This window comes from Dermacentor silvarum, chromosome 3 (assembly GCF_013339745.2).
Source record: "Dermacentor silvarum isolate Dsil-2018 chromosome 3, BIME_Dsil_1.4, whole genome shotgun sequence".
Lineage (NCBI taxonomy): Eukaryota > Metazoa > Arthropoda > Arachnida > Ixodida > Ixodidae > Dermacentor > Dermacentor silvarum.
This window is the reverse complement of record NC_051156.1, coordinates 122,543,003-122,556,251: the sequence shown is the minus strand read 5'-3', so window position 1 is coordinate 122,556,251 and position 13,249 is coordinate 122,543,003. Positions and strand designations below refer to the sequence as shown.

Below are 13,249 nucleotides of genomic sequence, written 5' to 3'. Positions count from 1 at the left end.
CGCGGGTGGCCGAGAAATCATCCAACCACATCGACCGCGCAGGCTCTCCACGCGGTGCAAGGATTTCGTGAACAAAAATGGAATTTCTCAAAGTGAAATCCGTCAGAAAAATGCTCAAGTACGACTTTACCGTTCGGCGTCGGATTCGCCGTCGGATTGTTTACCAGTCGGCGTCGGATTGTTATTTGAATGTACGAGAAAATGTTATTCTGCTACGAGGAAACTCAAACATTCTACCAGACCTGCGCTCGTCAGGATAATAGCAAAAAATTAAGAAAATAATAAAAAAAGGTGCTAGGGCCTTCACATTTTAATATAACACTACTTAAATTGCCGCTGTAAAAAGTCTTTCCAGCAATGCATTTCAGTTTAACAGTGAAGCCGACTTTAACAGGATCGGTGTAAGTTTGGTCTTTGTAAGCTGGCTTTCCCACGTTCCCGTTGCAGTGAATGAAGCCTACTTGCTGTATGCGAACGATGCGCTGCGAACGGGTCCCGATAATGCTATCGCGTTCTACTCTTAAATGCGAAGCTTAAGCGTCCTCCTAGTTTTTGAAACATTTTTATAGTAGTCATGTATGTTGGTTGTCGGTAGTGAAACCTTGGAACACGAGATGGTTGAATGTGCAAATGCAGCGTGAAAATGCCGAGTGATCTTACTTGATTGAGTTGACACGTACACCGTACGGGGCATTCTCTGAAAGGAAAGAAAAACATTCTAATGAGTTGCCCTATCCATCTAGAACATTGACTGAAATGTTCCGCAGTTGGCAGTTCTAGGTACTATGGCTAGTTTCTCTTTTACGGGCCTTCTAATTAATTCTGGGTATTCCCAACGAACAAGCCTAGGCTCCACTACATTCACCCGGCAGTGGTGTGAAGTGTCGCTCTGTCTAATGCAGTTCCATCCATTTATCGTGGAAAAACCAGCCTTGTGCTTTCTACATAAGGCCTACATTCTAAAGTTCGCACGAACGCAGCAGTGGTCACGTAGCCGTTATGCATCAAGCTTGCACCGTTTGAAGCGAAGCATAGCACGCTTATGTCGCGCGGTTGCATTTGTGAAAAAGTTCGGCAGCATGTCAGACTCCTGTAATGCGTGAAAACTAAAGCCCACTGCCCACTTTTTAATCCATTAAGTTGTACGATCGGAGGGGTCAGACTTCTTCCAAGACATAACAAGCCGCAGTGTGAAGTACAGGTGTGGCGCTTTAGGCCGACCCCCTCAACGGCACATGCGAGACCTTAAAGGGACACTAAAGAGAAACAGGAAGTTCACCTTCAACAGGAAGTTCAGCTTCAGGAAGTTCAGGAATGCATGCAGTTTTTGTTGGGTGCAAAAATATCAGTTTTTATCGGAGAAATTCGTAAACAAAGACCAAATATCTCTTCCTCAATTTCTCTCACCCCAGATTTGGCGCTGAAGCAGTGTCGTCACAGATTTCATTGCTCTCAGCGAATCAGAATGCGTCATGATACGTCACCGCTTGCGTAAACGGCCGAGGCACTGGCTGCATCATGGCTGCATGCATGGCCGCTGCGTTTGCGTTCGCCGCGATGGATACCGTTGCTGCCGCTGAACCTTGCGACGAAGAGCTCGCCAGGGAAGCAGGACTGCATTTCAGCGATATTCAGTGAAACGGAGCGCGAAATGATCCTCCGTGCTCGAGCGGTAGGTGTTTCCGCGTGCGATGGCGGTGAGCCGCCGGCCACGCCGGTGGAAAACAGAACTTCCTTTTCGTCGACGGAATGCGAAGCGTCCGGTCCGCCAGGCGACGACGTTCCCGACAGAACAAGCGTAGAAAGTTGCGCACGTACTCGGTATGGTTATTTTGTGGATTTATTTAATGACATTCAGCACTCACCGAGCCGCCAGTGTGCTGCTGCAGGGGCACTGGTAGGGGGTTTAATGAAGGCCGCATTGAGGGAACAGCTGCTCGAGGAAGGACTGGACTCTGGGGCACGCCAAGATACTTTCCGAGGGCAGGATTATACACATAATCCGAGGGCGAGAAATGCAGAGAGCACACCATCGGTTTCTCTGGCTCTTTTGCCGTTTTATCATCGGCAGAGCACTGAGCCATTGCGAACGCCGGGGAGCCGGGGCTCTCCGCGCGACACCACATGAAAGGACACAATCGAGTCAACACTGCCGCTGGCCCTGAGCAAGCGCCGTGGGCCATTTATACAGCCCTCAACACTACACACACGAGGCATTTTCTGGCTGTTTCCCACGAAGTCAACGTTTTTCGAGCCACGCAACACGCAAACACACAATGTAGAGCGGAACAGGCGCGCGCGATGATCCAAGGAGCAAAAACGAAACAATGAAACTGTCACGACCGGATGTATCGCGATGCGTTTTTTCTTATTTATTTAGTTTTGCGCTAAACTTGTACTTCCTTGCTTAAAACGGTTTCAAAGTTGGCAAATGCTGTTTATACACGTTGAAGGTGTATTTCATTTTGCGTTTTATTAACAGCGATAAATCGCTCTCGACCAATCGCGACCGGCCTGCGTTTGTAATCTCCGACGTCATGAACGTGTAGTGCGGGAAATTCGAAGGGGCGTCAGCACCTATCCTTCAGGTTTTCGCTATTTTCTCGCTTATTAAACATCTGTTTGCAGCAAGAATGGTATGACTGCGATCGTGAAAGGATAATATACCATTTAAGCTCAGCTTCCGGTTTCTCTTTAGTGTCCCTTTAATGCACAACCTAAAGATGCAGCATGCTTGTCGCCAGTAAGTGTTACAAATGTGGAATACAAGCCGAACACAATTACACATATGCTTGTTAAAGATGATGATGTTTGTTTACGTCATCATCATCATCATCAGCCTATATTTAAGTCCACTGCTGGAGGGAGGCATCTCCCTAGCTGTGACCTCCAATTACCCCTGTTTTGCGCTAGCTGCTTCCAACTTGCGCCTGCAAATTTCCTAACTTCATCCCCCCACCTAGTTTTCTGCCGTCGTCGACTGCGCTTCCCTTCTCTTGGTATCCATCCTGTAACTCTAATGATCCACCGTCTGTACGGTGGACCATTGTTGTACGTCTTTACTCTTTATTAGTCAAAGTCTATTTTCAGCGTCGTCGGGAGAGAAGAGATTCTCCGACCACATACCGTCACTAAGGCTCTGCTGTGGCTTCTCGACGTTCACAATCCGCTAAGCCCCGGGCGAGCCTCCGCCATAGCCGCCTCTCTCGCTTCGCAGTCGATTGTCGCAACAGCCACTGCGGCCGCCACGGGACGTCAGGGACGCAACACCTGTTTTTGTGTCCGTGCGCGCCGCTAGTGCCCCTCTCCACCCGCCGCTCCGTCGGAGAATATTGCTACACGCGTGTGGTATTTGGTTGTTTGAACGAGGCGCGCGGGCGCCGAGACGAAGAAGACGAACTGCTCTGGGCTCTCGAGCTATCGGCTGATCTGGCCAGCACTGCAGCTATCTTTTGTAAATATACGTGTAAATAGTCTCCTGTCCTTAATTCTTCGTTCGCGTAACATTTTGGTGGAGCGTGCCGTTCCCCGTCCTCACCACGGAGCTCCGCAGCGGCCGCACCGTCCAGCTTTCCGCCATGGCTCCCGGTGACGACAACTCGTCTGCTGCTACTACTTTAACTCCAACCACAACGTACTTCACGGTTGCCACTCCCCGCGATCCTGGCTTATTCTCCGGCCAAGATAATGTTGACGTTGATGACTGGCTACGCATGTATGAGCTTGTTAGCCGCAACAACCACTGGGACCCTACCATAGTGCTAGCTAATGTCCTCTTCTACTTGGGCGGAACACCTCGTGTCTGGTTCCGGACACACGAGGAGGAGATCTCTAGCTGGGATGCTTTCAAGGAGAAGCTCCGCGACCTCTTTGGCAATCCGACCGGTCGGCAGCAGGCTGCAAGAAAGGAGCTTGCTACACGAGTCCAGTCTGCCACTGAATCGTATGTCTCGTACATACAAGACGTGCTAGCTCTTTGCCGGAAAGTCGACGAGAACATGGTCGAAGTTGACAAGGTTGGCCACGTTCTCAAGGGGATCGCGGACGATGCGTTCAACTTGTTGATCTTCAACAATGTGTCTACCTTCGACGTCATTGTCAAGGAATGCCGCCGCATTGAGCTCGCCAAAAGCCGCCGCGTCATTCCACAGTTCTCCCGGCTCCCTAACAAGGCTGCGACGTCGTCCTGCGTCGCCCTTACCGCTTCACCCTCCTCCAATGAGACCGTCACGCGTATTGTTCGCCGCGAGCTCGAGGCTGCCAGTCCTGCCACGTTCCTTCCGCGCCCACTTGACCCCACCATTGACCAACCAGCCCCAGCGATCTCCCTCATTCAGGAGGTTGTGCGGCAAGAGTTTGCCAACCTCGGTTTTCCTGCTGCCTGCTCCATCTCCCGAGCTGACGCCCGACTGGTGCCGACAGCTGCGCCTCCCAGCGATCTGTATTCCCGTCCCAGATACCGCAACCCTACAGAGTGGAGAACTTCGGACGACAAGCCCATTTGCTTTCGTTGCCACCGCATTGGCCACGTCGCTCGCCACTGCCGCACATCCTGGACATCGCCGTATTCGAGCTACTTTTCCCCGTCTCCTCGCCCATTTGCCGACCCTCGCCCCTACTCGCCCCGCCGTATGTCTACTAGCTCTCACGTATTCGTCGATGACAGTCGTCCCACTCGCTCGCCGTCACCTCAGCGCCGTCGGTCCCCGTCGCCCCAGCCACGCCGCTATTCGTCGCCAACCACTTATGGACCCTCCCGGGCGGAAAACTAGGCCATGCAGCTCTTGGAGGTAGTGCTGCATCACGTTCGTCCTGTCCAAATCCTCCTTTGACGCTCCTCACGAACACGAACCTAATTGAAGTAGATGTAGATGGTGTCCCGTTGACGGCATTGATTGATACTGGAGCCCAAGTGTCCATAATGAGCGCTAACCTATGTCGTCGCCTCAAAAAAGTTCTTACGCCTGCCGTCACTCGAGCCGTCCGCGTCGCCAATGGCGCCACTGTTTTTTTTTTTGTGCCACTCGACTAGATGCCGCGTTTTAAGTGAAGCTTTATAGGCTCACTTGTGTCGGGGTCGGTGTACGCGGTGTATACAGTATAATCTTCAGCATTGGATCGAGCGTCGTCGTTTTCTCCGAAGCTGGCTGGTTGGCGCCCCTCGGGTTGTGCTCGTGCTCGGCACGCGCTCGTACCACTGGTCCCACGTTCGTCGTCGTCGTCTTCTGCCACAGCTTACGCCATTGCGGCTCATCGTTCCAGCGTTCTCTTCTGTCATTGTAATGGGGAGGCCATGTTTATGGGAGTATGAACTATTGTTTGAGGGGGTATGAGCCATTCATTATTAGGTGACGCACAGATCTAATTTTGAAGCAATTTAATTTCGAAGATTCGCAAGCGCAAGCGGCCACAGCAGACGGATGCTGCTAACCACGCCGCCGAGTAAACTCGAGACATCCAACGCAAGCGACAACAGCGACGAGCAGAGAATCGTACAACGCATCGGAATGAAAAGTTGCATGAAAGGGAAGGAAAAGTACCTGGAAATGGAAGGACAAGTAGCACGAAAAGGAAGGAAAAGCAATAGTAAAGAGAAGGAAAAGTAGTAGGTCAGGTATACACACGATAAGCTTCGCTTACCCCCATTTTCTCGACAAGGGAAGGGCTGGTGATCGCGTAACGAGCCACTTCAGGCTTTCGCCTTAAAATTTGTGTTATGTAGAGTGCCTCATGAAGTTCAGAAAATGGAGGCAAATCTAAGATAGCCATTGTACGTTACGTACGTCACCGGTGTGTTTGAAAAGTACGTTCCCATAGTAAATTTCTGATTTGCAATGTTAGTGGATAATGTCACTGCAACAGATTTTATGTGTACACATCCACGAGCTTACGCAGGAACTGCGGCAGTACATTCGTGATAACGAATCGAATTTGTTTCTCGAGCTTCGGCACTTTTCGCATTTCATTTGTTGATTTAGCCTACCTTGCAGATTAAAAAATCGGTGTAGCTTGCACTAGTGGCGCAAGGCTAAATACACAACGTAGCTGATCAGTTCCTAGCCATGGTCATGGCTATACGAAGCGACGTTAAATTATACGAAGTACTGCCAAGTGATGCGAAATTATACGAAGTGTATAAGCGTTTCCTCGTGTTCTGTGGCATCGGGCAACGCCTCTCGAAGCACTTGCAGTCCGAGCACACGTAGGGGAAGTGGGGTGAAAGCTATGCACACTGTACGGGCGGCGCGCAGCAGGCGAACCGCCAGGATGACGTCACGGCGCATGCGCAGTAGCGCGCAACTGGTGAGAGCTCAGCCGAGCCGCCGCCAGGGACGCCTGCTGAAGTCACGGACACCGCGAGCGTTCGCTGCTAATGCGGGGAAACGGAGAAGCGCGGTTGGCGTCGGCAGCACCTCTGCGCATTGCCTCGTTGGTGTTGCTACAATATGTTTCTCTCTCTCACGTTCTCATTTTCTCTTTTTCTCTCCCGAGCATAGCAGTTGAAGGCAGCTGCAGCGTCGCTGATTGCCATGGCTACGGCGAGGCTGGCTTTTCGTGAAACGCGCACGTTTTACGGCTGACTTAAAAAGCTTCGATCTTAAAAAACCGCATGGCGTCAAATCGGAACTGCATGGCCCAAACAAATGCGCAGCTAGATTGTGCCGAGCCGAGATACCGTTTAAAGTGAGGTAGTGCGCGGCATCCTTACATTGAACATAGAAGGCAACACCACATTCTGCAGCAAGAACAAATGCTGTTGTGCATGTGTAGAACCAACGGGTACACAAATCACATTGATATTATGGGTCACCGCACGACAAGGTCACATTCGAGCGATCTCCACAGTTGGATATTCACAGTCTGCAAGCAAGTATACCTTTGTGCTTCCCTTGTCGTGTGTTATTCGTTTTCCACTGGCTTTGTGTGCCACCGTGTCTGCAACTTCAAATTATAACGGTGAAGCTACGCCAACTAGGCGCTTTTCTAGCTCACCTTACTTTTCAACTTTTCTGGGCTTTCTTAGTCGAGCTACTAAAGCACTTTTCTTCAACGTGTTTGTGTAATGTGTTTCAAGTAAGGCATGGCAGGAACCCGGTCGAGCGCGCTTTAAATTTAAGTATAGAAACATCGCTCTTCCAGGAAGCAAAAACACATCTCGTGACACGGATAGTTCTTCGTCCTGGTACGTCTCCAAAATCCTCAGTCTTTAGTGTTCGCACAACGTCTAGGAGAGAGCCCGCACCAGTAGCACACTACAGGACGCATACTGTTACAACTGTGCACCCAGCGCAGTGGAGGTAGCGTGAGTACAGAAGTATGGAGCTTGACCAGCAGGGACGGGGTTCAGGCAGACACGCGACACAGTCGGCGTAACAAATAACCAAATAACTTTTAAATACATCGCTACGGAGCGGTCAGCTCGTCACGGAAGCGACATCATCTAGCTTGCGCTGAAGGCTGAAGTCCGTTGGCGAAGGCAACTTTTGTTAACCGCTTTTATGCGTCAGAAATTACATGTACACTCCAGCCGCATATCTGGCCGCCGGAGTCGCCGTGAGATTCCGTATAAATCCAAGGGCGATAATATCGCCGCCGCGCGCCGTATGCTCTGTGTGCGAGTGAAAGCTCGCGAGAGTGCGCCGGCTATGGCGGCTCAATCTGGCGCACTCAAGTGAGGTATGCGGGAAGGACGCGCGCGGTCTTCCGTCGTGCGCAACGCTCCGGGGTGGGGAAGGCGGCTTTCTTCTCCGGGTGGCGTGTTTCTATTTGCGCCCAAGCCCCGTGCTCAACCGTTGGTGCCGATATGCGCCGCTGGCGCGTACCATGTTTCTAGCCGCCGCCGTTGGAACGGAAGAGGCGTTGACGGAGAACACGCTAGGCTGGTGGTGACTGGGCACGACTGTGGCTGCTGTTAGGGGATCGATGGTATTCCTAAATAAACGCATCACTGTTTAGATGATCCGAACCTAATCTCAGTATCAGGGAGGGAGCAGTCTACCTGACTAGAGCAGTATTTCTTTATTTGGGGTGTTGCTACGCGGCGCTCCGCAACACCTCAACACCGCCGCTTCGCGTCGGAGCCCGGCACCGCGGCTTCCGCCGCGGCACCGGTGTTCAGCCGACCGCGCTTGCAAACAGAGAGGGAGAGAGAGAGAGAAGAGACTTTATTTGCACCGGTCAACTAGATGACGGGGTAGAGGCTTCAGCCTAAACCCACACTCATCTTCCCTAACCGTCGACCGGGATCCCTTGGGACGCGGCGGTGGTTAGGGCGAGGCCGATGACTTGCCGTTGTGCATTTTCTTCTTCGTTGAGTAGCAAGGACTCCCAGGATTCTCTGCATCTATCTGGCTCATCAAAGTTAGGACAGGTCCAAACCATGTGGACTAAGTCCGCTATACCATTACAATGCCTACACCGAGGCCTATACACCGAGGGATGCCATTTGCTCAACAGTTGTGGGTTCGGAAATACCCCTGTTTGCAGTTTCCTCCACATAACTTCCTCGCTTTTGGTAAGGTTCTTATCCGTTCTCGGGTAAGTCTTGCGCCCCAGCTTATAATGGTTAAGAATTTCTTGAAAAGTGCTCAGATCGTCAGCGGTCTGTAGGGGTTCCTCGCTTGGGGGTGTTGTCGAGACAGCGCTGGAATCCCGGAAAGTGAGACCTCGGGCCAGCGCGTGCGCCTTCTCGTTCCCTCGCAAACCCTGATGAGCCGTAGTCCAGATTAGCGAAATCTGCTCCGCAGGGAAAAAAAGAAAAGCGTGACACCAAGAAAAAAAACTGCATATCCACGAAGTGAATGATGATGAGTGGGCGAAGCACCGGCCGGGGGATCATTCGGGTAAAACGCCGGAAGCTGGCTTTTATATACTTTACATATACATATATATATATATAGCTGTATAAGCGCTGTATATACTGTACACATGTACAGTATATATATATATATATATATATATATATATATATATATATATACTGTACATGTGTACAGTATATACAGTGCTTATATAGCTCTTGTGCACCGCAGCACCTCTAGCGGGAGCGGCGAGTACTAGCGCGGCTACGACGGCGCGACGAGGGACAAGGCTGGACCCTAAGGAGCTTCGCCCCTAAAAATTCTAGCCAAGGCGTAATTAGAACCCGCGTACGGCTAGTCCCAATGCATGAATGAATGAAAAACTTTTTTTTTCATGAGCTTTTCAGCGCATGCGCCGGATGGAAGTGGTTCCCACTTCACGGGAATCCATATGCTGCTCTCGCCGCCTGGCCCGTGGTTACGAGCCAAAGCTGGTCATCCAGGGCGGGGCTGGACAAAAGCGAGCGTCGTAACCACTAGACCATATAGCCATGCTTCGAAAGCATGCATTCATGCGAACCATATGATTGCGTTCGAGCGCCCTCGGAGAAAGAAACCACCTAGAAACATGGTAGGCGCGAACGGCGCATGGTGGCGCCAGTGGTCGAGCACTGGGCTTGGACACAAATAGAAACACGCCTCCGGGTGCCCGCGCGCACCCGCCTGTGCCGAAAGGCACCGCAAGGGTCCGGGAGCGAAGCGAAGAGGAGGGCACGTTATACGCTAGGCGGCTCCGGGGGCAGCGTGCGCCGGCCCGGGCTGCTGTATTTTGAAAGCCACCTGTGTGGGGTCACAGTCTGGCACGCGCTCTGTTTTCGCTACTTGGTTCGCGTTGATGCAAGAGGCACCACGAAGGTCAATTTGCTCGCTCGCGATTCGATCCCGCGAAACTGAGCAACAACGTTTGAGGGTCCAGAAGCGTCCAGATACTTTAATAACCGAGTGGCCGTTGCTCCTTGGGCTGTAGATGATTCTGGGGTTATCTTGCGTAAAACGGGGCAGAGTCTCGAAGCATAACCTCGTAAAAAACTTGTTAGATAAAGCTAGGTGGGGTCGCTAGCTTCGCTGTTTCCCCAGTCTTCGCACCACTAGTGTGAAGCTGCCTCTAATTTTATTATGTTTGAATATATGCTTGCGTGCTGTGATTGCTGCCGTTCCTTGTTTGCTGCTTTCGGAGGCGTCTCTGACTCGCACAATCAAGCCTGCTCCCAGAACCACATCTAACAGAGCACAGTCCCACCTCAGCACTCAATCACAGCTACCTAGAGGTTCATACGCCCCAACGGTCTCGCACATCAGCACGTGCCAACATGCCCTGCTATTCACTACACGAAAATACACATTATGGTTCGAAGGCTTCTCTGCAACGGAGTAGAAGATTGTACCCTCGCATTGTCTCCCATCACCTATATTGCGATAGCAATTATATTGCCACCTTAGGCGAATATCTCCGTCGCCGTGATGTTCAGTATAATGTTCAAAGCCGACAAGATCATTCCCGGGTGCCGTATGCTGTATGCGTGAGTGAAAGCGTGTGATGGTGAGCCGACTATGGCAGCTCAATCTCGCTCACGCAAGGGAGGAAAGCGGGAGGAAGCGTGCCATCTTCCCGCGCGCGCAAGGCACAGGGGGGAGGGTTCGTTCTACTGTGGCGGCTGCTGTGCATGGGGCGGCCGCGGGCCCTATTTTGAAAGCGATCTTCGTTGGGGATACAGTGTGCCGCATGCTGATAGTTTCGCGTGCGCTGTCTTTTCGCCCCTTATTTCGCGTTGAAGCCAGAGGCAGCACGCAGGTCAATACGCTCGCTGCTACAGCCACGTTTCCTCACTCCAGCGTTTTGACAGCGAGTTTCCGCGGTCATCGAGTGAGACGTGCTCATGTTTGCCTGTGCGCGCGTGACATCTTGCTTGTTAAGTTAGCAAGCGAATGTTTACAAGTTTATACGGCCGATAAAACTACTATCCTTATTTCGTATAGTTGTCTGCTTATTTGCTATAGCAATCGATTATTCGCCCGTCGGGCGAAACTACGACTTTTTTGAGACAGGTTTAGTTGTTTAAATGAATTTGACGGAATATTGATTTCCCCATTTCAAATATCATATCTAAAGCTCATGGGCTTGTGCGTGCTGCGACGTTTGCACCAAAGGTTTTTATCCTTATATGTTTACCCTTGGCATTGATTCATACAATCATTGAATTTCCAATGTGGTGTAAAGAAACGGTATATTTAAAAGTCATCTCAATTTCCACGCTACTGTTACGTAGAGATTCTTTGAAGTTTTCCTGCTCAGTAATGAAAACACACAAAATACTCTTTTACTCAAATTTTCGCAAATTACAAATATTTCACATAATGCACAACAACGCTTTCGCACATACGGCTACATTGAGTTCGCGCCACCGTCGTGAAGGATACACGTGCGTGGGGCAGCAGGATGCGCGTAGAAACACTTCGTGGGCAGCCTGATCTGTGCTACAGATCTCATCGAGTTTGATGCGTTCTTCTGACATACACGTAGTGTTTCATAGCGTAACATGGCCCTGCAAACGCTTGATTGGTTGGGTTCAACGCGATCAGTTACATGTCTTGACGAATGCCTCGACTGTGGACTACTGAAAAGCAGAAGCAACGACAGGCAGAGGCCTTTATAGCTATAGCTACATTACTACGCATACTATCAGAGCAAACTACACAAATAAAAGGGATCCAAACAAAGAAGTTCGGTTAGCTGCGATATAGTAAACTGGTCTAAGGATCCAACGTTTTGATCTAGCTCAGCCGAAGTGTGGCGTTGCAAGCACTACAGTATTCGGTCATATGATCGGGTGACTTTATTGAAGCCGCCTTTGCTCGGCATGCCACCATTCGCTGCATAAACACGACCGCTGTTCTCTCGCTATGCACAGCTATAGGCTAGCAGCGCAGCTCTAATGAGTACTGCAGGTCATGAGTGCAGAAAACAAATAACTAGCCGTATGTGCGCTGTACACATCCCCAAAAAATATTGAGCTGTGAATCAAAGCTATTACATTTACTATTGTAATAGGCGAGAGACACTCTTTAAGGGTAGGTATAGCAACGCAGCGGCTGAATTTAAGGATTTCGATACATTGAGCACCGCAGTGAATTGTGCAGCCTTATTATGCCTTGGTGCCAGAACGCTGCACTTAGACACATCGATTGTATTGTGGCACGCAGCACATCAATTTGAAGAGAAGGAATGCTGGAGAAACAGTACGAAACATACAACACGCAGGTGGGCAGGCGACCTGCTATAAGAACCTCCGTTTGTCTACCTCTCGCAATGGCTATCGGAAACCAAAGTCTCGTGACTGCAAAACGGGGCGGTCGGCATTGTGCGAGTCCCTATTTACACTAACCAAAATTTAATCTCACCTTGATAACTCATAAAGGAAACGAAAGTAAACATCATCGACCAAGACTGTCTGAATCAAATATTTTTAAATACTAAAAAGTCACACTGCTTCTAAAAAAAAGTCGCTGTTCCGCCCGAAAGGCGAAGCATCGATTACGATAGCACATCAGTAGACAGCTATACGAAATAAGGATGGTAGTTTTATCGGTCGTATGAAGTTGTAAATATTCGCTCGGCTGCGCCGCTGATCGCTTTCAAGATAGCTCCGTGAGCAGCAGCTGCGTAAGTATAATGCACCCCTCCCCCTCCCGTTTCTGTCGCCTCCTCCCCGTTCCTCGCGCGTGAACGAAGACCGTGCGCTTCCGGCCGCCTTCCTCTCTCGCGTGCGCGAGATTCAGCTGCGGTTGCCGGCTCACCCTCGCACTCTTTCACTCGCATACACAGCCCACGTCGAGTGGCGACGATTTTATCGCCGTTGGACATTATACGGAACATCACTACAACGGCGACGGCAAAAATGCGCTTGCAGTCTCCATATAATTGCTATCGCAATAAAAAGTATGACCAACCTTTTGCCAAACGACTGCAAAGGTAACGTTCCATTATGCATAAAAACTAAAAAAATCATGAGCCATTCCCCTCTGTGAAGGTGGATGACCAGCGAAGCTGTTTCTCACACGACGGAGACCACACGACTTGCGTCGTCTTGCATGGCGATGGGCTTGCGGCTGGCCTCTCGGAAACGATCTTCATCGGTGTTTGCCGCCCGCCGCCGCCGATTGCATTCTCGCATCTGTACTCCTCGTCGCAACTCGTTGGCGCGCTGCTCCCTGGGAGAGCGCACTATAGACGGTTTCATTGTTTACAAACAAACATCGCATGCCGCTGATTGGTTGCCCCATCGGAACTTCCGGCAGGAGAGCTAGAAGCACTTCCGGCTATGTTGTTTGAAGGCATGCGCGACGTGAGGCCGGCGTCTCGATGTTTGCACTGCTTGGTGGAATCTGTG

General features: G+C 50.7%; 1 protein-coding gene across 1 annotated transcript in view; it reads right to left on the bottom strand.

The window, feature by feature from the left end:
• LOC119444739 (3-oxoacyl-[acyl-carrier-protein] reductase FabG) overlaps positions 1–13,249 on the bottom strand; it is a 277,325-nt gene that overhangs the window by 15,341 nt on the left and 248,735 nt on the right. The window contains exon 7 of the mRNA XM_049664723.1: positions 661–697. Within this exon, the coding sequence (XP_049520680.1) occupies positions 661–697 (37 nt within the window). The remainder of the gene's footprint in view (positions 1–660; positions 698–13,249) is intronic.